The sequence below is a fragment of the Schistocerca gregaria genome, chromosome 5 (assembly GCF_023897955.1).
Source record: "Schistocerca gregaria isolate iqSchGreg1 chromosome 5, iqSchGreg1.2, whole genome shotgun sequence".
NCBI classification, from domain to species: domain Eukaryota; kingdom Metazoa; phylum Arthropoda; class Insecta; order Orthoptera; family Acrididae; genus Schistocerca; species Schistocerca gregaria.
In genome coordinates this window covers 644,566,433-644,591,946 of record NC_064924.1, presented here as the reverse complement: position 1 = coordinate 644,591,946, position 25,514 = coordinate 644,566,433, and the positions used below count along the sequence as shown (strand labels likewise).

General features: G+C 44.4%; 1 protein-coding gene across 1 annotated transcript in view; it reads right to left on the bottom strand.

Moving 5' to 3' along the window:
• The window catches only part of LOC126272467 (neuronal acetylcholine receptor subunit alpha-10-like), a 172,503-nt gene that overhangs the window by 39,742 nt on the left and 107,247 nt on the right, over positions 1-25,514 (bottom strand). Inside the window, exon 5 of the mRNA XM_049975345.1 lies at positions 22,867-23,077. Within this exon, the coding sequence (XP_049831302.1) occupies positions 22,867-23,077 (211 nt within the window). The remainder of the gene's footprint in view (positions 1-22,866; positions 23,078-25,514) is intronic.

Here is a 25,514-nt window from a genome sequence, read left to right as displayed (position 1 = left end):
GAAAGGAGGGTATAAGATGAACATCAGCAAAAGCAAAACGAGGACAATCGAATGTAGTCGACTTAAATCGGGTGATTCTGAGGGTATTAGATTAGGAAATGAGACACTTAAAGTAGTAAAGGAGTTTTGCTATTTGGGGAGCAAAGTAACTGATGATGGTCGAAGTAGAGAGGATATAAAATGTAGACTGGCAATGGCAAGGGAAGCGTTTCTGAAGAAGAGAAATTTGTTAACATCGAGTATAGATTCAAGTGTCAGGAAGACATTTCTGAAAGTATTTGTATGGAGTGTAGCCATGTATGGAAGTGAAACATGGGCGACAAATAGTTTGGACAAGAAGTGAATAGAAGCTTTCGAAATGTGGTGCTACAGAAGAATGCTGAAGATTAGATGGGTAGATCACATAACTAATGAGGAAGTATTGAATAGGTTTGGGGAGAAGAGAAGTTTGTGGCACAACTTGACCAGAAGAAGGGATCGGTTGGTAGGACATGTTCTGAGGCATCAAGGTATCACCAATTTAGTATTGGATGGCAGCGTGGAGGGTAAAAATCGTAGAGGGAGACCAAGAGATGAATACACTAAGCAGATTCAGAAGGATGTAGGCTGCAGTAGATACTGGGGAGAAGCTTGCACAGGACAGAGTAGCATGGGGAGCTGCATCAAACCAGTCTCAGGAATGAAGACCACTATAACAACAACGACATGCCTTTAAGGCGACAAAGACGCCATTACCAACACCTTTCTGAGTTCGAACGAGGTCGTGTTATAGGGATGCGAGAAACTTGTTCCTTTTGCGATATTGCAGAAAGTGAAGGCAGGAATGTAGCCATTGTAGATGGAAATGTCATGTGACTAGGGCCTCCCGTCGGGTAGGTCGTTCGCCTGGAGCAAGTATTTCGAGTTGACGCCACTTCGGCGACTTGCGTGTCGATAGGGATGAAATGATGATGATAAGGACAACACAACACCCAGTCTCTGAGCGGAGAAAATCTCCGACCCAGCCGGGAACCGAACCCGGGCCGTTAGGCATGGCATTCCGTCGCGCTGACCACTCACCAACGAGGGGATTACGTCAGCTGAGGCGTTATTTCCGTTTTACCTCAGGTTACAGTAGGAAGTATTTATGTTTTCCACATCGAGATGTAAGTTTTTCTTTGATTGCTAGCATCTTCAATACCTGGCTGGGTGAAAGGAATATTTGACGCATTTGTTTATTTCTTTTCATCATTTCACAAAGGGGTCACACGCCGTTTGTATGTATACTCCTTGTTCCATCCTGTATGAGTGTGCATGGGTATGAATGGAAGTCAAATGTAGCGGGAGCATGGACCAAAGGGAACAGTTTAAGGGAATAACAGTCATTGCCAACATTACAAGAATAACGGCAGGTGGGCCAGAGCAGCAGGCAAAGATGGAAACAGCCACGAGGGTAGGTTACAAAGTTGGTGCGGGGGTGAGGTGAGTCTCGCCACCACCACGTTTGAATAGGAACGCTGGTCGGATTTTGGAGCGTCGAGACCACTGTGGGGCCAGCCATGAGACGCACCTGACGTGTGAGCACAGCAGCTCGCAGATTTGGTGAGATAGAAATGAGGTAATATGGCTAAAAATTCACGACAGGGTTTGCTCATAGCACGCATTAAACATACCTTCATCGGTACAGGTTACGGTTTTAATTTATTTGCAATAGTTTTCTCTGAAATGTGTGAAATTTTGCTTTATGGTAGTGAGCATGCAACAGGAACCATCAGTTCACGTAGCTATTTCCCGAGTTATAAGCTTCACTTTTAGCTCAATGAGTGCAGATTGCGTATCGGATGGTAGATCGAGAAATTTCTGTCGCTGAAGTTAATTATTTTTGGTACTTTCTTTGTGAGTTCAGTTCGCACTTCATTTTGGCGCCAATAGTACATCATTTTTGCCCAGAATCTTTTCTCTGATAGAGGTTATCTACCTTCAGCAGTGGCCTACCTTAAATTTCTAGTGGTGTAATTCATTCATGACCGTTGCTATTCACAATATACATAAATAACCTGGTGGATGACATCGGAAGTTCACTGAGGCTTTTTGCAGATGACGCTGTGGTGTATCGAGAGGTTGCAACAATGGAAAATTGTACTGAAATGCAGGAGGATCTGCAGCGAATTGACGCATGGTGCAGGGAATGGCAATTGAATCTCAATGTAGACAAGTGTAATGTGCTGCGAATACATAGAAAGATAGGTCCCTTATCATTTAGCTACAAAATAGCAGGTCAGCAACTGGAAGCAGTTAAGTCCATAAATTATCTGGGAGAACGCATTAGGAGTGATTTAAAATGGAATCATCATATAAAGTTGATCGTCGGTAAAGCAGATGCCAGACTGAGATTCATTGGAAGAATCCTAAGGAAATGCAATCCGACAACAAATAAAGTAGGTTACAGTACGCTTGTTCGCCCACTGCTTGAATACTGCTCAGCAGTGTGGCATCCGCACCAGATAGGGTTGATAGAAGAGATAGAGAAGATCCAACGGAGAGCAGCGCGCTTCGTTACAGGATGATTTAGTAATCGCGAAAGCGTTACGGAGATGATAGATAAACTCCAGTGGAAGACTCTGCAGGAGAGACGCTCAGTAGCTCGGTACGGGCTTTTGTTAAATCTCCGAGAACATACCTTCACCGAAGATTCAAGCAGTATATTGCTCCCTCCTACGTATATCTAGCGAAGAGACCATGAGGATAAAATCAGAGAGATTAGAGCCCACACAGAAGCATACCGACAATCCTTCTTTCCACGTACAATACGAGACTGGAATAGAAGGGAGAACCGATAGAGGTACTCAGGGTACCCTCCGCCACACACCGTCAGGTGGGTTGCGGAGTATGGATGTAGATGTAGATGTAGATGTAGATAAGCGAGTCTTAAAGAATGAATGACGATTTTCCCGCTAAAGACGGAGTGGCCCACTTATGTATTTTTGTGTTATTACGAAATTATGTGTCATATTTTTTGTGTTATTATGAAATTATGTGTCATATATCAAATTATTCGTATAGTGTTTTTGTTTTGTCATTGTCCTACCCATGAGAGGTAACGCTGATTCAGACATAAGTTCTGTAACTAAAGAAAAATTGTAATGTGTCGGCTTCTAAAGTTTTCATCTAAGTAGAAAATAAATGTATTAAATGAGAGTCAGCATTTCAGTTAAGAAGTATTCCCTCAGTCACCCGACACATGAAATGGGTAGGATGTATCTTATTCAGTTCGATTTTCTAAAAGTTAATGAAAGACAGAAATAATCTGCAATGTGAATTTAGATAGGCTACCAGCTGCTATAGTGACGGCTTTAAGTTGAACCGCCCCAGAACGTGTTATCTTAGAGAAACTCGCACCAGTTTCCGTTGCGCGCATTTCTAAAATAATTTCTTTACCAAATTAATAAAAAATGGCTCTGAGCACTATGGGACTTAACTTCTGTGGTCATCAGTCCCCTAGAACTTAGAACTACTTAAACCTAACTAACCTAAGGACATCACACACATCCATGCCCGAGGCAGGATTCGAACCTGCGACCGTAGCAGTCGCGCGGTTCCGGACTGAGCGCCTTAACCGCTAGACCACCGCGGCCGGCAACCAAATTAATCAAATAAGGGTCAAAATATAGATACCATTTTTTATGGGCCTGGTATATTAGCAGCCAGGACGCAAAGTCGAGTATAATTCTCTAAGGTAACGCGAGGAGATGATCACAAAGGTTCAATATAAATTAAAAATATATAAAGAACCAGCAGACAGCCACCGAGCAGTCATATAGCACAGTGTAGATGATTACTGGTATCGGCGGTCAAGAGAATGTACGGTCGTAAGAACACTGGGCTCCGGACCGCCAAGTGGCAGTAAAGAGATGGATGAAAATCATGTTTGGCGAATGGCTCTGATGCATCGTACTGCGTGTACACGAGCAGTACGAGCGGCAGTTGGCACCACAGTGACAAAGAACTGTTACAAATCTATTACTTCAAGGATATCTCTGAGCCAGACGCCATGTACCGTGCATTCCACTGACCCCAAACCAGGGCCATTTGCTACTTCAGTCGTGTCAAGCGAGAACTCATTGGAGGGCAGAATGGAGGTCTGTTGTGTTCCCTGATGAAAGCTGGTTCTGCCTCGATGCCAGTGATGGCCAGCCAGTTGAGAGCTTGCAACCACCCTGTTTGCATGCTAGACACACTGGACCAAAACCTGGTGTGTGGTAGAGGGTGCTATTTCGTAAGACAGCAGGTGCACTCTCATCGTTGTCCCACGCACGCTGACTGCACATTTGTACGTCACTCCGGTGATTCGACCTGCCATGCTTCCATTCATGAACAGCACTCCAGGAGGCGTTTCCCGACAGGATAACGTGCACCCACATGCCGCTGTTGTAAGCAGAAGTGCTCTACAGAGTGTCGACATGTTGCCTTGACCTGCTCGATCACCACAGCTGTCTCTTCTTTATTCCCATTAAGTAATGAGTGAATGAGTGCTGTCGACGAGGAATCTCAGATCGATTCCATATTCCTAGATTTCCAGAAGACTTTTGATACCGTTCCTTGCAAGCCACTATTAATCAAATTGCGTGCATTTGGAGTATCGTCTAAGTTGTGTGATTGGATTCGTGATTTCCTCTCAGAGAGGTCACAGTTCATAGTGATAGACGGTAAATCAGCAAGTAGAACAGAAGTGGTATCTGGTGTTCCCCAAGGTAGTGCCATAGGCCCTCTGCTGATTTACATAAATAATGTAGGTGATAATCTGAGCAGCCCCCTTAGATCGTTTGCAGATGACGCTGTAATTTACTGTCTAGTAAAATCATCAGACGATCAGTTCCAATTACAAAATGATCTAGGGAGAATTTCTGTATGGCGCGACTAAAAAAATGCGATGCCATCAACATGGACACTAACATAAATCCGATAATTTTTGGGTATACGATAAATCGCACAAATATAAGGACTGTCAATTCGACTAAATACCAAGGAATTACAATTACGAGCAACTTAAATTGGAAATACCACATAGATAATATTGTGGGGAAGGCGAAACAAAGACTGCGCTTTGTTGGCAGAACACTGAGAAGATGCGACAAACCCACAAAAGAGACAGCCTACATTACACTTGTCCGTCCTCTGCTGTGCTACGCGGTATGGGATCCTAACCTAGTAGGATTGACGGAGGACATCGAAAATGTGCAAAGAAGGGCAGCTCGTTTCGTGTTATCGCGCCATAGGGGTGAGAGTGTCACTGATATGATACGCTAGTTGGGGTGGCAGTCACTGGAACAAAGGCGGTTTTCTTTCCGGCGAGATCTATTTACGAAATTTCAATCACCAGCTTTCTCCTATGAATGGGTAAATATTTTGTCGACACCCACCTACGTAGGGAGAAATGATCATCATAATAAAATAAGAGAAATAAGAGGTCGAACGGAAATATTTAGTTGTTCCTTTTTCCCACGCGCTGTTCGAGAATGGAATGGTAGAGAAGTAGTATGAAATTCATCAGGTTGCCCTCCATGGGGTGGCTGCACGCAACGACTGTGGTTACGCTGGGTTAGCTAGAGCAGCAATCAGTCGTAGAATTAAGTTGCTTTAATATGACATTTATAGTCACAACGCAGATCAGATTTCGACCTGTGGGAGGTTATTACCAATGCTAAAACAAATACGAGAGTATATATTACAATATGATTTACAAAATTTAATAGTCCATCACATCGTTGTCTTTTAATGTTAACATTACATACCAGTGCGGAATTGTAGCAGTTGTTCGTGCTCAAGTGAATGCTTGCCCCCTGGAGTGCTGTTCATAAATGGTACCAGGATGGGTCGAATCACCAGACTGACGTACAAAGGTGCACAAGAACGATATTTTCTGAATCCGTGTTGGTTATGTATCAATAAGTCATTTTCTTCAAGGTGATTCATAATGTTCTAGTACAGTATATGCTCCAAAATCCTGCTGCAAATTGAGTTCAGTGATATATGGCTGTAATTCAATGGTTTACTCCTATTTCCCTTCTGGAATATTGGTGTCACCTGTGCTACTTTCCCCTCTTTAGGAACAGACCTTTCGTCAAGTGAGCGGCTGTATATGACTTCTAACAAGGGAACCTCCCCATCGCACCCATCTCAGACTTAGTTGTAAGTTGGCACAGTCGATAGGCCTTGAAAAACTGAACACAGGTCAATCGAGAAAACAGGAAAAAGTTGTGTGGAACTATGAAAAAATAAGCAAAATATACAAACTGAGTAGTCCATGCGCAAGATAGGCAACATCAAGGATAGTCTGAGCTCAGGAGCGCCATGGTTAGCGTGAGCAGCTGCGGAACGACACGTCCTTGGTTCAAGTCTTCCCTCGAGTGAAAAGTTTACTTTCTTTAACTTATGATCTGTCTATTCGTTCATTGACGTCTCTGTTCACTGAAATAAGTTTAGTGTCAGTATTTTGCGACCGCGCCGCAAAACCGTGCGATTAGTAGACGAAAGGACGTGCCTCTCCAATGGGAACCGAAAACATTTGATAGCAAGGTCATAGATCAACCGATTCCTCCACAGGAAAACACGTCTGATATATTCTATACGACACTGATGGCGGCATGTGCGTCACATGAGAGGAATACACTCCTGGAAATTGAAATAAGAACACCGTGAATTCATTGTCCCAGGAAGGGGAAACTTTATTGACACATTCCTGGGGTCAGATACATCACATGATCACACTGACAGAACCACAGGCACATAGACACAGGCAACAGAGCATGCACAATGTCGGCACTAGTACAGTGTATATCCACCTTTCGCAGCAATGCAGGCTGCTATTCTCCCATGGAGACGATCGTAGAGATGCTGGATGTAGTCCTGTGGAACGGCTTGCCATGCGGTAGGACCAGCGTTCGTGCTGGACGTGCAGACCGCGTGAGACGACGCTTCATCCAGTCCCAAACATGCTCAATGGGGGACAGATCCGGAGATCTTGCTGGCCAGGGTAGTTGACTTACACCTTCTAGAGCACGTTTGGTGGCACGGGATACATGCGGACGTGCATTGTCCTGTTGGAACAGCAAGTTCCCTTGCCGGTCTAGGAATGGTAGAACGATGGGTTCGATGACGGTTTGGATGTACCGTGCACTATTCAGTGTCCCCTCAACGATCACCAGAGGTGTACGGCCAGTGTAGGAGATCACTCCCCACACCATGATGCCGGGTGTTGGTCCTATGTGCCTCGGTCGTATGCAGTCCTGATTGTGGCGCTCGCCTGCACGGCGCCAAACACGCATACGACCATCATTGGCACCAAGGCAGAAGCGACTCTCATCGCTGAAGACGACACGTCTCCATTCGTCCCTCCATTCACGCCTGTCGCGACACCATTGGAGGCGGGCTGCACGATGTTGGGGCGTGAGCGGAAGACGGCCTAACGGTGTGCGGGACCGTAGCCCAGCTTCATGGAGACGGTTGCGAATGGTCCTCGCCGATACCCCAGGACCAACAATGTCCCTAATTTGCTGGGAAGTGGCGGTGAGGTCCCCTACGGCACTGCTGAGGATCCTACGGTCTTGGCGTGCATCCGTGCGTCGCTGCGGTCCGGTCCCAGGTCGACGGGCACGTGCACCTTCCGCCGACCACTGGCGACAACATCGATTTACTGTGGAGACCTCAGGCCCCACGTGTTAAGCAATTCGGCGGTACGTCTACCCGGCCTCCCGCATGCCCACTATACGCCCTCGCTCAAAGTCCGTCAACTGCACATACGGTTCACGTCCACGCTGTCGCGGCATGCTACCAGTGTTAAAGACTGCGATGGAGCTCCGTATGCCACGGCAAACTGGCTGACACTGACGGCGGCGGTGCACAAATGCTGCGCAGCTAGCGCCATTCGACGGCCAACACCGCGGTTCCTGGTGTGTCCGCTGTGCCGTGCGTGTGATCATTGCTTGTACAGCCCTCTCGCAGTGTCCGGAGCAACTATGGTGGGTCTGACACACCGGTGTCAATGTGTTCTTTTTTCCATTTCCAGGAGTGTATGTTGTCGACCCAGCTAACTTGTACACTTGGCAAATGGGTAAAAAGATTCTTGTACCTTGCCCGATGTAGGTTTTCTTGAGGATGTGATAATCACTCTCAAAAAAGTGATGAAAACATAAGAGTTTGTCACATAAACTGCAACAAATGAATGCAACAGTTTCACAGTCGCACAGTTTTTCCTGTGCTCTGTCAAAACATATGTTTTTAACGTTTTCAAATTTTTCCGTTTAGGTGTAGCGTCTCCATACTACGGCGCAGTTACCTCGCATCGGACGGACGGACGGACAGGTAATAATTGCCTGAAAATAAAAAATTAAGCTTTTCACTCGAGGGGAGAATTGAACCAAGGACCTCTCGCTCCGCAGCTGCTCAAGCTAACCACGGGACCACGGCGCTGCTGAGATCACACACTCCTTCATGTTGCATATCTTTCACATGGACTACTCAGTTTGTATATTTTTCCTATTTTTTCATAGTTCCACACAACTTCTTCCTGTTCTCTCGATTGATCTGTGTTCAGTTTTACAAGGCCTATCCACTGTGCCAACTTATAACTAAATCTGAGGGGTGTGCGATGGAGAGGTAGCCTTATAAGAAAGGCGCTATTATGTCTGCATACTCTGAGAAGAACCTGATTGGTATACCATTTGGACCGGAAGACTTGCATTTCTTAAGTGATTCGAGTTGTTTCGCAACACCTAAGATATCTACTTTTATGTCACTAATGCTGAAGGCTGTTCTGGTATATTTACTTCATCTTCTTTCGTGAAGGAATTACGGAAAGCTGTATTTAGTAACTCCGCTTTAGTGGCACTATCGTCGGTAACAATTTCATCGCTATCGCGCAGTGACGGTATTGGCTGCTTTTGCCACTGGTGTACTTGACATACGACCAGAATCTCTTTGGGTTTCCTCCTGCACCAGGCATGAAATTCCATCCCACATACTGACATCTGGTACCTGTACAAAACGATGCACACACGTCTGCATGCTTCTATTCGACATTCCGGCAGTTGCACCGGTTATTAATGTATCAGCATTTCACATTTGCAATGGCTTATACCGCGCTTACATTAACATCTGATCTTACAATATTAATCACTTAAATATGTTGTCTACATAAATGCATTCCCGAAATTTCATTTAATTGTTTTTTGATGTTGCGATTTGTTTTCGGTGGTGTATTTTGGACTACATTCTATACGATAAGTTATGTCAGACATGTCCGCCCCGGTAACTGAGTGGTCAGCGCGGCGCTCTGTCACGTCAAGGGCCCGGGTTCGATTCCCGGATGGGTCGGAGATTTTCTCCGCTCAGAGACTGGGTGTTGTCCTCATTTTCATTTCATTATCACCAATGAAAGGCAACGGGAACCCACCACTGGAATCACTTCCCTAGACGCTCATGCGGTGGACCTCTCTGACGAGGCTTCCCCATGACAAGACCTGCCGTAAGTTTATCTCTGACATAGAAAGAGAAATAACCCAGTCTACTTTCGTTCATGAGTACAACAACAGAGACCATTTAGAGGGAAGTAGTTGTAGCAATGGACATAAAAGAAGAGAAAATGAGGAACATGTTAAAACAGTTTATTAACATAGAAAAAAAAACGAAAAGACTGATTGAGAAATAAAAAGAGCAAGAAACGTGAAAGGGAGGGTGAGAGCTAAGCCATCCGTGGCTAGCTTGTAGCAAATCGTTTTTGCGATGGTCTGACTGCGCCTTGGGATAGTCGCTATTTTTGACTTCATTAAAGCAGCAAATAGTTAAAACTTTCAGCCAGAAGGCAAATATTGTTTATAAAGAATGATTAATGTATAATAAGGCGTCGCATAGTGACGGTGGAATTACCTACATAATGTAATTCGTCGTCTTTAGGCAGCAACATTCGGATAGATATGCGATCCTTCACTATTTTGTTCGCTGGAGAACAAATGAAGCCTTCAGCGCTTAAGAGTTGTACTGTTTTTCTTAAGCAAGACGGACGTAGATTTGTAGCAGTCTGATCGCACTTTTACTAAATGTATAAAAACTTGTTACGTCTAAATTTGAGTGAAGTGTAAAAAAAGAAGAACTGTTTTAACTTACCTTGACGACCCACGAGTGACTCAAGAGGACAATGGCTATATAAAAGAGCGCTCAATGGACATGAAACGGACATAAAAATCTACAGTCATTGCAGTACTAAGCTTAAGGTACGATATATATTTTAGTTATAATAAATATTTGTTCTGGGAATACTGAATCATTTAGCAGTGCTCATTCTTATCATCTCCTCAGTATTAGTTTCATTTTAATTATGCATTTTGTTAAGATTACAGACACCAAGATCAGCAGTCCAATGTGCGTGTTACATTGATAAAAACAATACTGTTTTATCGTCTTTTTGCATCAGCTTCAATATTGAATTTCCCTTTTGTGTGACGTTACAGTTGTTTTTGCGCCCTTGAGAACTTTCTGGTCCCTTAGGAAATTGTTTTGTCATAACAATAACTTCACAACCGGGTATGATCGTACCTACGATCATGAAGTAATTAGAAAGACGATAATGCAATTTCTTAATCAATAGCATGCTAGCTGTAACTGCTTCAAGCCACGCGAAACTGCAAGTAAAAACTATTCACATTTCATAATGCCTTATTTTATGACAATGGTCAATCCGTGATTCTTACGCCAATTGTGATTGATAAAACAGTAAGAGAAATCTCAAATTCCAACTTTTCCATGGAATAACATCATCACTTTCATTTTGTTACATCACAGCCTTCCACCTCCTTTGTTGATCCGATTGTTCTCTCGAAACTTCCCCGCCGGCGCGTGCGCTTTTGCCGTTGGAGAGTCTTGGATTGCAGCGGCTGGTTTGTCTGGCGGCTCCAAGCGGGGTGCTTCGAGTAACGCGGAGTGTGTCGACAGGGGCCGGACAGGAGCGGTCCACTGTTGTGTGCCAAGCGCGGCGGTCACTTGGGTAATAGCGTCGGCAGCTTTCACGACTGCTAGAGGCAGGTGTGTCTCGAAGGGCTCTTTCAGCACCCTGAAGAACAAGTTAAGGTGCTGCGTGGTAACACAGAATTCTGTGACTTGGAGTCTTGTGGAACCCGCAGTGCGTTGGTAACAAGCTGGCGCACTATTACGGGAGACTTGTCAGTTCTTCTTCACTTGGTAGCCTTTGGCCACCATGCTATCTCTAGTTGCTCTTAAGAACTAAGCTATTGTGTGGTGGCTCTCTTTTCCCGGCTTTTCCAAAAGCTGGTGAGAATTATTGTGCTTATGTACCGTTCCCGCGCTCTGGTTACACCTAAAGTTAGAGTAATATGTTTAATTTCCTGTTAAGTTTTTAACAGTATCGGTGACAACAAGTTGGTCACGTTTTGTTACTTTTTAGATCGGTAGCCATTTTGTGCCACAGATACAACCAAATCGACCCTTGTTTAGCGTACAAGTGCCTTCCCTTAAATGGTTCAAATGGCTCTGAGCACTATGCGACTTAACTTCTGAGGTCATCAGTCGCCTAGAACTTAGAACTAATTAAACCTAACTAACCTAAGGACATCACACACATCCATGCCCGAGGCAGGTTTCGAACCTGCGACAGTAGCGGTCGCCCGGCTCCAGACTGTAGCGCCTAGAAGCGCACGGCCACTCCGGCCGGCCCTTCCCTTATGTTTTATGTGTACTGGTTGCGTGTGGCAACAAATTTATCTTTCAGATACTTCTATGCAAATTTTCTGTTCTTCTTAATTCACTGTTAAAGCTACACTGATGACTTATGCTTTAAAAAACACACGGAGTACCTACCCATTTGACAGTGAGGCTCGTACCTGTATGTTACACTACTGGCCATTAAAATTGCTACACCACTAAGATGACGTACTACAGACGCGAAATTAACCGACAGGAAGAAGATGATCTGATATGCAAATGATTAGCATTTCAGAGCATTCACACAAGGTTGGAGCCGGTGGCGACACCTACAACGTGCTGACATGAGGAAAGTTTCCAACCGATTTCTCACACACAAACAGCAGTTGACGGCGTTGCCTGGCGAAACGTTGTTGTGACGCCTCGTGTAAGGAGGACAAATGCGTACCATCATGTTTCCAACTTTGATAAATATCGGATTGTAGCCTATCGCGATTGCGGTTTATCGTATCGCAACATTGCTGCTCGCGTTGGTCGAGATCCAATGACTGTTAGCAGAATATGGAATCGGTGCGTTAAGGAGGGTAACACGGAACGCCGTGCTGCATCCCAACGGCCTCGTGTCACTAGCAGTCGAGATGACAGGCATCTTATCCCCATGGCTTCAACGCATCGTGCAGCCACGTCTCGACCCCTGAGTCAACGGATGGGGACGTTTGCAAGACAACAACCATCTGCACGAACAGTTCGACGACGTTTGCAGCAGCATGCACTATCAGCTCGGATACCATGGCAGCGGTTACCCTTGACGCTGCGATGGTGTACTCAACGACGAACCTGGGTGCACGAATGGCAAAACGTCATTTTTTCGGATGAATCCAGGTTCTGTTTACTGCATCATGATGGTCGCATCCGTCGTTGGCGACATCGCGGTGATCGCACATTGGAAGCGTGTATTCGTCATCGTCGTACTTGCGTATCACTCGTCGTGGTGGTATGGGGTGCCATTGGTTACACGTGTCGGTCACCTCTTGTTCGCATTGACGGCACTTTGAACAGTGGACGTTACATTTCAGATGTGTTACGACCCGTGGCTCTACCTTCATTCGATCCCTTGCGAAACCATACATTTCAGCTGGATAATGCACGACTGCATGCTGCAGGTCCTGTACGGGCCTTTCTGGATACGGAAAATGTTCGACTGCTGCCCTGGCCAGCACATTCTCCAGATCTCTCATCAATTGGAAACGTCTGGTCAATGGTAGCCGAGCAACTGGCTCGTCACAATACGCCAGTCACTACTCTTGATGAACTGTGGTATCGTGCTGAAGCTGCATGGGCAGCTGTACCTGTACACGCCATCCAAGCTCTGTTTGGCTCAATGCCCAGGCGTATCAAGGCCGTTATTACGGCCAGAGGTGATTGTTCTGGTTACTGATTTCTCAGGATCTATGCCCCCAAATTGAATGAAAATGTAATCACATGTCAGTTCTAGTATAATATATTTGTACAACGAATACCCGTTTATCATCTGCATTTTTTCTTTTTCTTCTTGGTGTAGCATTTTTAATGGCCAATAGTGAATTATTTAGAGCTAGGCTCTTAATGTGTTTCTTTCTTCTTTTTAAAAATTTGTCATCCTACTGTGATTTAGTCAATTGCAATTATTCCTTCACTATTCATGTTCTGTGTACTGTGGGAACAGTTCGTTACAAAAGTCTGCTATTTAGTTGCGAGCTACCGTTACTGGATTTTGAACTGCCTGATCTGAGTGCCTTGTTGTCTCCTGGAGGTGCATTCCATTTTGAAGAGGCTGTACGTCTGTTATTAATGTTATTTCGTATTTGTGTACTGACGATTTAAATTTTAAGAGTTTTTCACTAACTGACGTTATGTAATTACTGCTTTTCTATAGTATATGTACCATGCACTGAACTTGGACATAACACCATTTACAAAGTTCTATAATTTTAATAATTTAATAATTTATATTATATTGTACAAATTCATATTAGCTTGATCAAGCAGAAGTATTATAACTGGATTGCTTCAAAATTTCGCAAGCACAGTTACGTTGCTCAACTAAGTGTTTAACTTGTACGTCAAGCGCATTTGTCATTTTATAGTTTTATCTAAAGTCTTTGAAACTCATTTCAGTTTTGACACCTTCTCTTTTCGTGAGATGTAGTCAGCGCTATTGATCAAGCAGTAAAGGAAACAAAAGAAAATTTGGAGTAGGAATGGAGAAGAAATAAGAACTTTGAGGTTTGCCGATGACATTTTAATTCTGTCAGAGACAGCAAAGGACCTGGAAGAGCAGTTGAACGGAATGGACCGTGTCTTGAATGGCGGATATAAAATAAACATCAACAAAAGCAAAACGAGGATAATGAAATGTAGTCTAATTAAATCAGGTAATGCTAAGGGAATTAGATTAGGAAATGAGACAAATAAAGTATTAGATGAGTTCTGCTGCTTGGGGAGCAAAATGAATGATGATTGTCGAAGTAGAGAGGATATAAAATGTAGGGCAGCAATGGCAAGAAAAGCGTTTCTGAAGAAGAGAAATTTGTTAACGTCGGGTATAGATTTAAGTGTCAGGAAGTCTTTTCTAAAGGTAATTGCATTGAGTGAAGCCATGTACAGATGTAAAACATGGACGATTAGTAGTTCAGACAAGAAGAGAATGGAAGCTTTCGAAATGTGGTGATACAGAAGAATGCTGAATATTAGAGGGTAGATCATACAACTAATGATGAAGTACTGAATAGATTCGAGGAGAAGAGGAATTTGTGGCACAACTTGACTAGAAGAATGATCGGTTAGTAGGACACGTTCTACGGCATCAAGGGATCACCAGTTTAGTGATGGACGGAAGCAAGGAGGGTAAAAATGGTAGAGGGAGACCAAGGGATGAATACACTAAGCAGATCCAGAAGGATGTAGGTTGTAGTAGCTATTTGGAGATGAAGAAGCTTGCATAGAGTAGCATGGAGAGCTCCATCAAATCAGTCTCTGGACTGAAGACCACAACAACAGACATTGTGTAAAATTTGTGGTTACAACTTGATTTCACGTGTATCACCATCAGACTGCTAAACTGTTCTTCCTTATATTACGACGTACAGAGCATGTATTATCCGTTTAGTGAAAGTTAAACAATGTTTTTAGGTTTTATTACGGCAGTTTCAATTTCTGTGTAATGAAATATTTTAAGCTAAATGCGTAATGTACTTTCGGCCCAGCAACTCACCACCTCTTCTTTTCTTTTCTGCTTGACAGAGAGACAACTGGCCACACGTGTTAATTATTGAGGAAAGTTTATGAAGGGAACAGGAGTGTCTCAGTATTTCCCAAAAGCGACAGACCATTTAATTTTGTGTGGAGTGCAGGGTAGCTTGTTCCACAGGTGGACGTCAGCAAAAAAGTTATTTTGGGAATGCTTTTGTTACGGAGATGATACATAACCTCCAGTGGAAGACTCTGCAGGAGAGACGCTCAGTAGGTCGTTACGGGCTTTTGTTGATGTTTCGAGAACCTACCTTCACAGAGGAGTCAAGCAGTATATTGCTCCCTCCTACGTATATCTCGCGAAGAGATCATGAAGATAAAATCAGAGAGATTAGAGCCCACACAGAGGCATACCGACAATCTTTCTTTCCACGAACAATACGAGACTGGAATAGAAGGGAGAACCGATACAGGTACTCAAGGCACCCTCCACCACACACCGTCAGGTGGCTTGCAGAATATGAATGTAGATGTAGATGCTGTGTATGAGTTGACCTCTCGATTATGTCCCACACATGTTGACGGGGTTCATGTCGGGGGATCCAGGTGGTCAAATAATTCGCTCGATTTATTCAGAAAGTTCTCCAAACTAGTGGCGAATAACTGTGCCCCAGTGAAAAGCCGAATTGCCATCCACAAAAATTCCATAGTACTTTGGGAACATGTCCATAAGTGGCTGAAACTGGTCTTCAAATAGCCGAACTGAACCATTTCCAGTCAACGGTCGGTTCAGTTGGACTAGAAGACCCAGTTGATCCATGTAAAGACAGCCCACACCATCATGGGACCACCACCAGCTTGCACAGTGTCTTGTTGACAATTTGGGTCCATGTTTTCGAAGGGTCTGCGCCACACTTGAAACCTGCAGTCAACTCTTACCAAATGAAATCGGGATTCATCTGACGAAGCCACTGATTTAACGTCGTCTAGAGATCAACTGTTATGGTCACGAGAATGTGCTGTTGGCAAAGGCACTCGGGTCATTCGTCTGCTGCCGTAGCCCATTAACGCCAAATTTGGCTGCAGTGTTCTTACGGATGTGTTCGTCGTTCGTCCGACATTGATTACAGTTATTTCACGCATTGTTACTTGTCTGTTAGCGCTGACAACTCTACGCCAATGCCGATGCTCTCGGTCGTTAAGTGAAGGCTGTTGGCCACGGTGTCCGTGATGAGAGGTTGTTGTTCTTGTTGTTGTTGACTTCAGTCCTGAGACTGGTTTGATGCAGCTCTCCATGCTACTCTATCCTGTGCAAGCTCCTTCATCTCCCAGTACCTACTGCAACCTACATCCTTCTGAATCTGCTTAGTGTATTCATCTCTTGGTCTCCATCTACGATTTTTACCCTCCACGCAGCCCTCCAATGCTAAATTTGTGATCCCTTGATGCCTCAGAAAGTGTCCTACCAACCGGTCCCTTCTTCTTGTCAAGTTGTGCCACAAACTCCTCTTCTCCCAAATTCTGTTCAATACCTCCTCATTAGATATGTGATCTACCCATCTAATTTTCAGTATTTTTCTGTAGCACCACATTGCGAAAGCTTCTATTCTCTTCTTGTCCAAACTATTTGTCGTCCATGTATCACTTTCATACATGGCTACACTCCATACAAATACTTTCAGAAATGACTTCCTGACACTTAAATCTATATTCGGTGTTAACAAATTTCTCTTCTTCAGAAGCGCTTTTCTTGCTATTGCCAGTCTACATTTTATATCCTCTCTACTTCGACTATCATCAGTTATTTTGCTACCCACATAGCAAAACTCCTTCACTACTTTAAGTGTCTCATTTCCTAATCTAGTTCCCTCAGCATCACCCGACTTAATTCGAATACACTCCATTACCCTCGTATTGCTTTTGTTGATTTTCATCTTATATCCTACTTTCAAGACACCGACCATTCCGTTCAACTGCTCTTCAAAGTCCTTTGCTGTCTCTGACAGAATTACAATGTCTTCGGCGAACGTCAAAGTTTTCACTACTTCTCCGTGAACTTTAATACCTACTCGAAATTTTTCTCATGTTTCCTTTACTGCTTGCTCAATATACAGATTTAATAACATCGGGGATAGGCTACAAGCCTCTCTCACTCCCTTACCAACATCTGGTTTCTGTACAAATTATAAATAGCCTTTCGCTCCCTGTATTTTACCCCTGCCACCTTTAGAATTTGAAAGAGAATATTCCAGTCAACATTGTCAAAAGTTTTCTCTAAGTCTACGAATGCTAGAAATGTAGATTTGCCTTTCCTTAATCTATTTTCTAAGATAAGTCTATAAGCTCTATAAGCAGCAGGTTTCGCTGCTCGCTGGCACCGGGAAATAGAAACAGAGGCGGCTCCGCAGCCAATTTTATTACACGACGCGGGCGGCCGCGGGTGCAACAGAACCCATGTGGACGGGTGGAAAGAAATGTGTCACGCTTCATAATACGTATTTATATGTGTCGTGTATTATGCATTTCTTGTACGTGAATGTGGATCTGCACATGAACTTTCCTAATCCTCCTCACATCTTTCCGTAAAGCGTGACCAAATCTTTGTTGGGAAGTAGTTCTGTAGTATAGTAGTGCCAACCTTACTCCTGGTTAGGGGATCAGAGAGACAGCACAGGCAGGTAAAAGTCAAAGACTTTCCAGTGTCACAAGATTTGGGGTGGAGAGGTTGGTCACGGCCAAGTGGTTCGACCATCCCCTCAACCGGGGCCCAGGAAGACCTCGGGGTGCCCGCCATATTCTTGGGGTGTTACAGAAGACGGGTAAGTGAGCAGACGTGCCCTCAGTGCGTCTGTCTCAATGTTCACGCATGGAAGAGAGGTATTTGAATATTTGTACTAATTCTTTTATTTCCAGCTTCGGATTGTGTAAGGAACTGAATGTGCTCGTTTAATTCCGGAAATTTGACGCTCTGTGTTAATGTGTCTGGTCCCCAGTTTGCCCGTTATCCTCCTCACATAGTGAATGTCTTATGTAAAATATTGGGAGACTTTGGTGGTATACATTTGGCCAATGAAATTTGGTCTTAGTCGTAGAAATGTGCGTGCAGATTAGTATATAATATACCCGAGTTATAAGTTGTAAAATTGTAATATCTGTAAACTGAAACAATTGCTGCAATCGCTGTAAAGTCGAGTGATAATGTTTAAAATAAATAGGTAATCAACTATCCTCAATCTTTAACATATCTTAAAAATCGCAAAGAAGTCAAGTTAAAGGAATTTATTTAAAATAAAAGCTATAGAATGCAGGGACCCACACATCAGCGTGTGTTACCTCCAGCTCCTCGCCTAGTATCGTACAGATAGGTCACGTTCTCTAGGTAGCGCTCTCAAGCTCCACTCCCCAGTTATCCGTTGCGCAATTTTGATTCAGGGCTTGACGACATCAACTTTCATCTGGCTTCCCTAGGCAAGGCGGTATGTCGGTAAACTTTCTGTATTACCTCTTATGTGACAGTATCGAGGTGCCATTTTTTAACATCGCAATGTTCATGCGTGTCAATGAAAAGTCTGCTCGACGTTGAAGTCTGCTCAACAAGATCGCCAGATCTGTCCCCAATAGAACGTGTGTGCGACCAGCTCGGACATAAGTTCTGTCCCAGCGCCAGAGTTTAGGATATCATGGACGTGTTACAATAGCTGTGGTGTAGCTTGCTGGAGGAGATGAAACAATGTCTTTATGACACCCTCACAATCGGATGACCGTATGCATCCTGGCTAGAGGGGGGTATAATGTCGTACTGATGAAAGGGTTCATACAGCCAAGTTCTTTGTAACTCTTTCATTGGACTTTGGAATCACAAAAATTTCATGACGTACTCTTGACCCGTGAAGTTTAGTTTCGTTTTTTCCTCCCCTTCTGAGTGACTCCCTTTTTTTCTTTTTTTTTTACTCACACGGCCACTTTTGAATTTTCTGATGACCACACTACATAACTACAACGAGAAGCTGTGTACCGCTGCAAGCTGAGCCGTGGTAAAAATTGCTGTTTTGAAGGGTACGCCGCAGCGTTTAGTGCGAAGCAGTCGCCCTCCGTTTCTGGCGGTGGCGCCGCTGTGGCAATCGCAGCTTTGGTCTCTCCCTCTGGTGGGTAAGGGCAAAGGTTGCCTGTTCACGTGCATTTAAGGGGCGCTATGAGCTCGGCAGGAGGTCAGACTCTCGTCCCCAACTTGCTAGTCTGTCTCTCGTCCACATTTGTTAGGCAGTTAGTGCCTGTCGGTCGTTCGGAGTGCTAGTATGTCTGTCGTTCGGATCAACCATTAAAGCCGGCAAAATGAGAGTCTTTCCACTCCGCCAGTAAGAGAACTCAGCGAGTGATCGCCCGGTCGGGGCTTAGCTCCTACATGAGTCTGCGCGTTAGGCCGCCAGTCTGCTCTAGTTTGCTCAGGCAATGGTCATTGGCGGTTGGATCGATCGGTTGGTCGGTCGCGCACTGAGACACAAGATGACTTGTCCGTCTTGAGCGTCGGCTCATTTGAGGTCGCCACGTGAGTCCAGTGGGCCGCGGCGTATAGCGAGGGGTAGTGACTTTGCGGTCGACACAAGAGCAACAGGCGTCAAACCACGAAATCAGTCTGGCTCGTGCGAGCTGCAACGCCGTGGGGCGGGAGATCGGTGCGCCTTCCTGCGTCCGTTGAAGCGGCTGGCAGTGGACGGTTCGGGAGAGCGATTTGAGGGTGCTGCGCCAAGTCTTCTCGAGAAATCGCAGTTTATTAGGAAAGTGATTGGTGATATGTTGTTCGATATACTCTTGTTAAATTCTGCTTGTTTTCTTGGTTAGGTCACCAGCCGTCTTGCTTTGCGGTCGTCCCACTATTCTTCTCCGTTTGTGCACCCACGGGAAGTTGGTTGTTTATAAATTGGGTGGTCCGTTTTTCCCTTGTGGAGTAGGGACGGGTTAGAGCAACCTGCGGTTCGGGTTGTTCGGTAATCTCCCTATCAATCTACCTTACGTTATTAGTAGCTGCCTCTGTCATGTTTGTCGGATTTGGTGTGTTAACGAATTTATTACTTGGAGTGTAACGGCCTAATACCTGAAATATGTTTTGATCTTTTGAAATTTTGTTATTATTGCCTATGATCTCGAGAGGCGGTATCTGTGTACTGTAGAGCATCTTAACTATTGTTTGGCCAACCTTATAGAATTTTATATAAGATTCCATTTCATGGGCTTTTATTTAAATGATCATTTTAGTATATAAAGTTGCCACCCTTTCACCATAAGACGTTTCCTAGATGATAAAAACAAGTTGCACCTTCGGTAGCAAGGTTAATATTTTAATTGTTAGTGTTTTGTACCATTTCCATCCCTCCTACGGGGGGTGCATAGTTTGTGTGCTTGAGTAAATTGTTAAAACTCTTAGTTTAAAGTAAACTGGTGTCTTGCAGATTTGCACCAGTGTAGTCTTTCAGAGGCTGTTGTGAGCAGACGTAACTACGGCCGTGTCAAAAGGGAGCGGCAAGGTTCTCTGCCCGAAAGCTCATACAGTCAAACTTGTTTCTTACTGCCTCTGAATAAATTGTAACTTGGATATTTAGAGGGTGCTTTCTGACTATAATTTAAATCTGTTTCTTTTAAAAAATGTTTTAGGCACTGCTGTTGTTGTTGTGGTCTTCGGTCCTGAGACTGGTTTGATGCAGCTCTACATGCTACTCTTTCCTGTGCAAGCTTCTTCATCTCCCAGTACTTACTGCAACCTACATCCTTCTGAATCTGCTTAGTATATTCATCCCTTGGTCTTCCTCTACCATTTTTACCCTCCACAATGCCCTCCAATACTAAATTGGTGATCCCTTGATGCCTCAGAAAATGTCCTACCAACCGATCCTTTCTTCTAGTCAAGTTGTGCCACAAACTCCTCTTCTCCCCAATCCTATTCAGTACCTCCTCATTAGTTATGTGATCTACCCATCTAATCTTCGGGAGGACGACGGTTCAATCCCGTGTCCGGCCATCCTGATTTAGGTTTCCGTGATTTCCCTAAATCGCTTCAGGCAAATGCCGGGATGGTTGCTTTCTAAGGGCACGGCCGATTTCCTTCCCCATTCTTCCAACACCCGAGCTTGCGCTCCGTCTCTAATGACCTCGTTGTCGACGGGACGTTTAACACTAATCTCCTCCTCCTCCTCATCTAATCTTCAGCATTCATCTGTAGCACCACATTTCGAAAGCTGCTATTTTTTTCTTGTCCAAGCTATTTGTCGTCCATGTTTCACTTCCATACATGGCTACACTCCATACAAATACTTTCAGATACGACTTCCTGACACTTAAATCGGTACTCGATGTTAACAAATTTCTCTTCTTCAGAAACGCTTTCCTTGGCATTGCCAGTCTACATTTTATATCCTCTCTACTTCGACCATCATCAGTTATTTTGCTTCCCAAATAGCAAAAACTCATTTACTACTTTAAGTGGCTCATTTCCCAGTCTAATTCCCTCAGCATCACTCGACTTAATTCGACTACATTCCATTACCCTCGTTTTGGTTTTGTTGATGTTCATCTTATACCCTCCTTTCAAGACACTCTCCATTCCGTTCAACTGCTCTCCCAAGTCCTTTGCTGTCTCTGGCAGAATTACAATGTCATCGGTGAACCTCAAAATTTTTATTTGCTCTCCATGGACTTTAATACCTACTCCGAACTTTTCACTCCCTGTATTTAACCCCTGCCACCTTTAGAATTTGAAACAGAGCATTCCAGTCAACATTGTCAAAAGCTTTCTCTAAGTCTACAAATGCTACAAACGTAGGTTTGCGTTTCCTTAATCTTTCCTCTAAGATAAGTCGCAAGGTCAGTATTGCCTCACGTGATCCAATATTTCTACGGAATCCAAACTGATCTTCCCGGAGTTCGGCTTCTACCAGTTTTTCCATTCGTCTGTAAAGAATTTGCGTTAGTATTTTCCAGCCGTGACTTATTAAACTGATAGTTCGGTAATTTTCACATCTGTCAACGCCTACTTTATTTGGGATTGGAATTATTATATTTTTCTTGAAGTCTGAGGGTATTTCGCCTGTAAAGGTGCTCGGGAAAAAATTACGGCGATAGTTTCTCCTTGCTTTGAGCCGTTCGCAGTACCAGCACAGCAAGGCCGTTTTGGTTAGTGTTACAAGGCCAGATCAGTCATTCATCCAGACTGTTTGCCCTGCAACTACTGAAAAGGCTGTACTATCAAAGTGAATAAAATTCATATTCGTTAAAAGGAATTTGGTTATGATTTCATCAGTTACTCCCTGGCAACTACTTCCATACTTACATAGAACGATTAAATGTGTTAATGTTCTTGATGAATTGCTAGTAAATAAAATAAATTATTAAGAATATTTATATACTAAGATGGTATCTCTTCTTTCGGACATGTCCGAAAGAACAGATACCATCGGTGACCATGCAGATCGTTAGAATGAAATTACAATGAAATGAACACTCTCATCTGCTGACAGGCGTTGACATACGTCAAAGGGGACAGATGAAAATGTCTGCCCCGACGGGACTCGAACCCGGGCTCTCCTGCTTACATCGCAGACGCTCTATCCATCTGAGCCACCGAGGACACAAAGGATAGCGCGACAGCAGGGATTTGTCTCTGGCACGCCTCCCGCGAAACCCACTTTCTCAACGTACTGTCCCGCGCTACATTGGGCGAGGGCACTACGTTATCCTCTGTGCCCTCGGTGGCTCAGATGGATAGAGCGTCTGCATGTAAGCAGTAGATCCCAGGTTCGAGTCCCGGTCGGGGCACACATATTCAGCTGTCCCCGTTGACGTATTTCAACGCCTGTAAGCAGCTCAGGGTGTTCATTTCATTGTAATTAAGAATTTTCTTTGAAAGTAAATGACGGTCCACAAGCAAGAGTCAAATCGAAGTCAGACACTCGCCTGATTGTTGACGTGCAGCGTCAGCTTGCTGGAGTTGTCGCTGATGGAGATGAGCGAGAACTCGCAGAGCTGCGAGTCGAAGGGCCAGAGGGCGTACTCGAGCTGGCACGCGAGGCTGAACGAGGCGGGCCACATGCACTCCACCTCGCCGGAGTGGGTGGCCACGCACTCCTCCGTCGGTCGCTGCGCCTGCAGCAAGGGCCCCTGCCACCTGCGCACCACAACCCTCTGAGTCCTCTTCGTCCGTCTGACGTACACACAGGAACTTCGTTTCATCATCATCATTTAAGACTGATTATGCCTTTCAGCGTTCAGTCAGGAGCATAGCCCCCTTATAAAATTCCTCCATGTTCCCCTATTCAGTGCTAACATTGGTGCCTCTTCTGATGTTAAACCTATTACTTCAAAATCACTCTTAACCGAAGCCAGGTCCCTTCTTCTTGGTCTGCCCCGACTCCTCCTACCCTCTACTGCTGAACCCATGAGTCTCTTGGGTAACCTTGCTTCTCCCATGCGTGTAACATGACCCCACCATCTAAGCCTGTTCGCCCTGACTGCTACACCTATAGAGTTGATTCCCAGTTTTTCTTTGATTTCCTCATTGTGCACACCCTCCTGCCATTGTTCCCATCTACTAGTACCTGCAATCATCCTAGCTACTTTCATTTCCATAACATCAACCTTGTTGATAAGGTAACCTGAATCCACCCAGCTTTCGCCCCCCCCATACAACAAAGTTGGTCGAAAGATTGAACGGTGCACAGATAACTGACTTCCTTCTTGCAGAAGAGAGTAGATCGTAGCTGAACGCTCACTGCATTAGCTTTGCTACACCTCGCTTCCAGTTCTTTCACTATGTTGCCATCCTGTGAGAATATGCATCCTAAGTACTTGAAACCGTCCACCTGTTCTAAGTTTGTTCCTCATATTTGGCACTCAATCCGTATATATTTGATTCCCACTGACATTACTTTTGTTTTGGAGATACTAATCTTCATACCATAGTCCTTACATTTCTGATCTAGCTCTGAAATATCACTTGGCAAACTTTCAATCGAATCTGCCATCACAACTAAGTCATCTGCATATGCAAGACTGCTTATTTTGTGTTCACATATGTTAATCTCACCCCGCCAGTCTATTGTTTTCAACATATGATCCATAAATAATATGAACAACAGTGGAGACAGGTTGCAGCCTTGTCTTACCCCTGAAACTACTCTGAACCATGAACTCAATTTACCGTCAACTCTAACTGCTGCCTACACTATCCATGTAAAGACCTTTAATTGCTTGCAAAAGTTTGCCTCCTATTCCATAATCTCGTAGAACTGACAATAACTTTCTCCTAGGAACACGGTCATATGCCTTTTCTAGATCTATAAAGCATAGATACAGTTCCCTGTTGCACTCATAACACTTCTCCATTATTTGCCGTAAGCTAAAGACCTGGTTTTGACAATCTCTAAGAGGCCTAAACCCACACTGATTTTCATCCAATTGGCCTTCAACTAATACTCACACTTTCCTTTCAACAATACCTGAGAAGATTTTACCCACAACGCTGATTAAAGAGTTACCTCTGTAGTTGTTACAATCTTTTCTGTTTCCATGTTTAAAGATTGGTGTGATTACTGCTTTTGTCCAGTCTGATGGAACCTGTCCCGACTGCCAGGCCATTTCAGTTATCCTGTGTAGCCATTTAAGAGCTGACATTCCACTGTATTTGATGAGTTCCGACTTAATTTCATCCACCCCAGCTGCTTTACTGCATTGCAATCTATTGGCCATTTTCTCCACTTCCTCAAATGTGAAGCTATTTCCATCACGGGACGCACAATGGCGTGTAAGCTTCGCGCTCCACTTCTCACAAGGACGGCAGTTGACGAGGGCTGGCCCTGAGCCATCCTGTGGACAGACGAAGCTCATTTTTCCCTGATGCGTGAGGTCAACACTCAGAATTGCCGAGTGTGGGGATCTGCACCTCCAGTCACTGTGCATGTAGTTTCCCGTGTGGTGTGACTTCACGGTTACGTTAATCGCATGTAAAGTACACAAGCGGCAGGACGCAGTCAATACCTTCGCTACGCAGTGCCGATGGTACTGTTACCAACGACTGTGCCGCTAAAGCGGAGTTATTGAGCGCAGTTTTCCGAAATTCCTTCACCAGGGAAGACGAATAGAATATTCCAGAATTTGAAACACGAACTGCAGCTAGCATGAGTTTCTCAGAAGTAGATACCTTAGGGGGTGCGAAGCAACTCAAACCGCTTGATACGGGCAAGTCTTCAGGTCCAGATTGTATACCGATTAGGTTCATTTCTGATTACGCTGATACAATAGCTGCCTACTTAGCAATCATATACAACCGCTCGCTCACCGGTAGATCTGTACCTACAGATTGGAAAATTGCGCAGGTCGCACCAGTGTTTAAGAAGGGTAGTAGGAGTAATCCATCGAACTACAGACCTATATCATTGACATCGGTTTGCAGTAGGGTTTTGGAGCATATACTATATTCAAACATTATGAATCACCTCGAAGGGAACGATCTATTGACACGCAATCAGCATGGTTTCAGAAAACATCGTTCTGGTGCAACGCAGCTAGCTCTTTACTCGCACGAAGTAATGGCCGCTATCGACAGG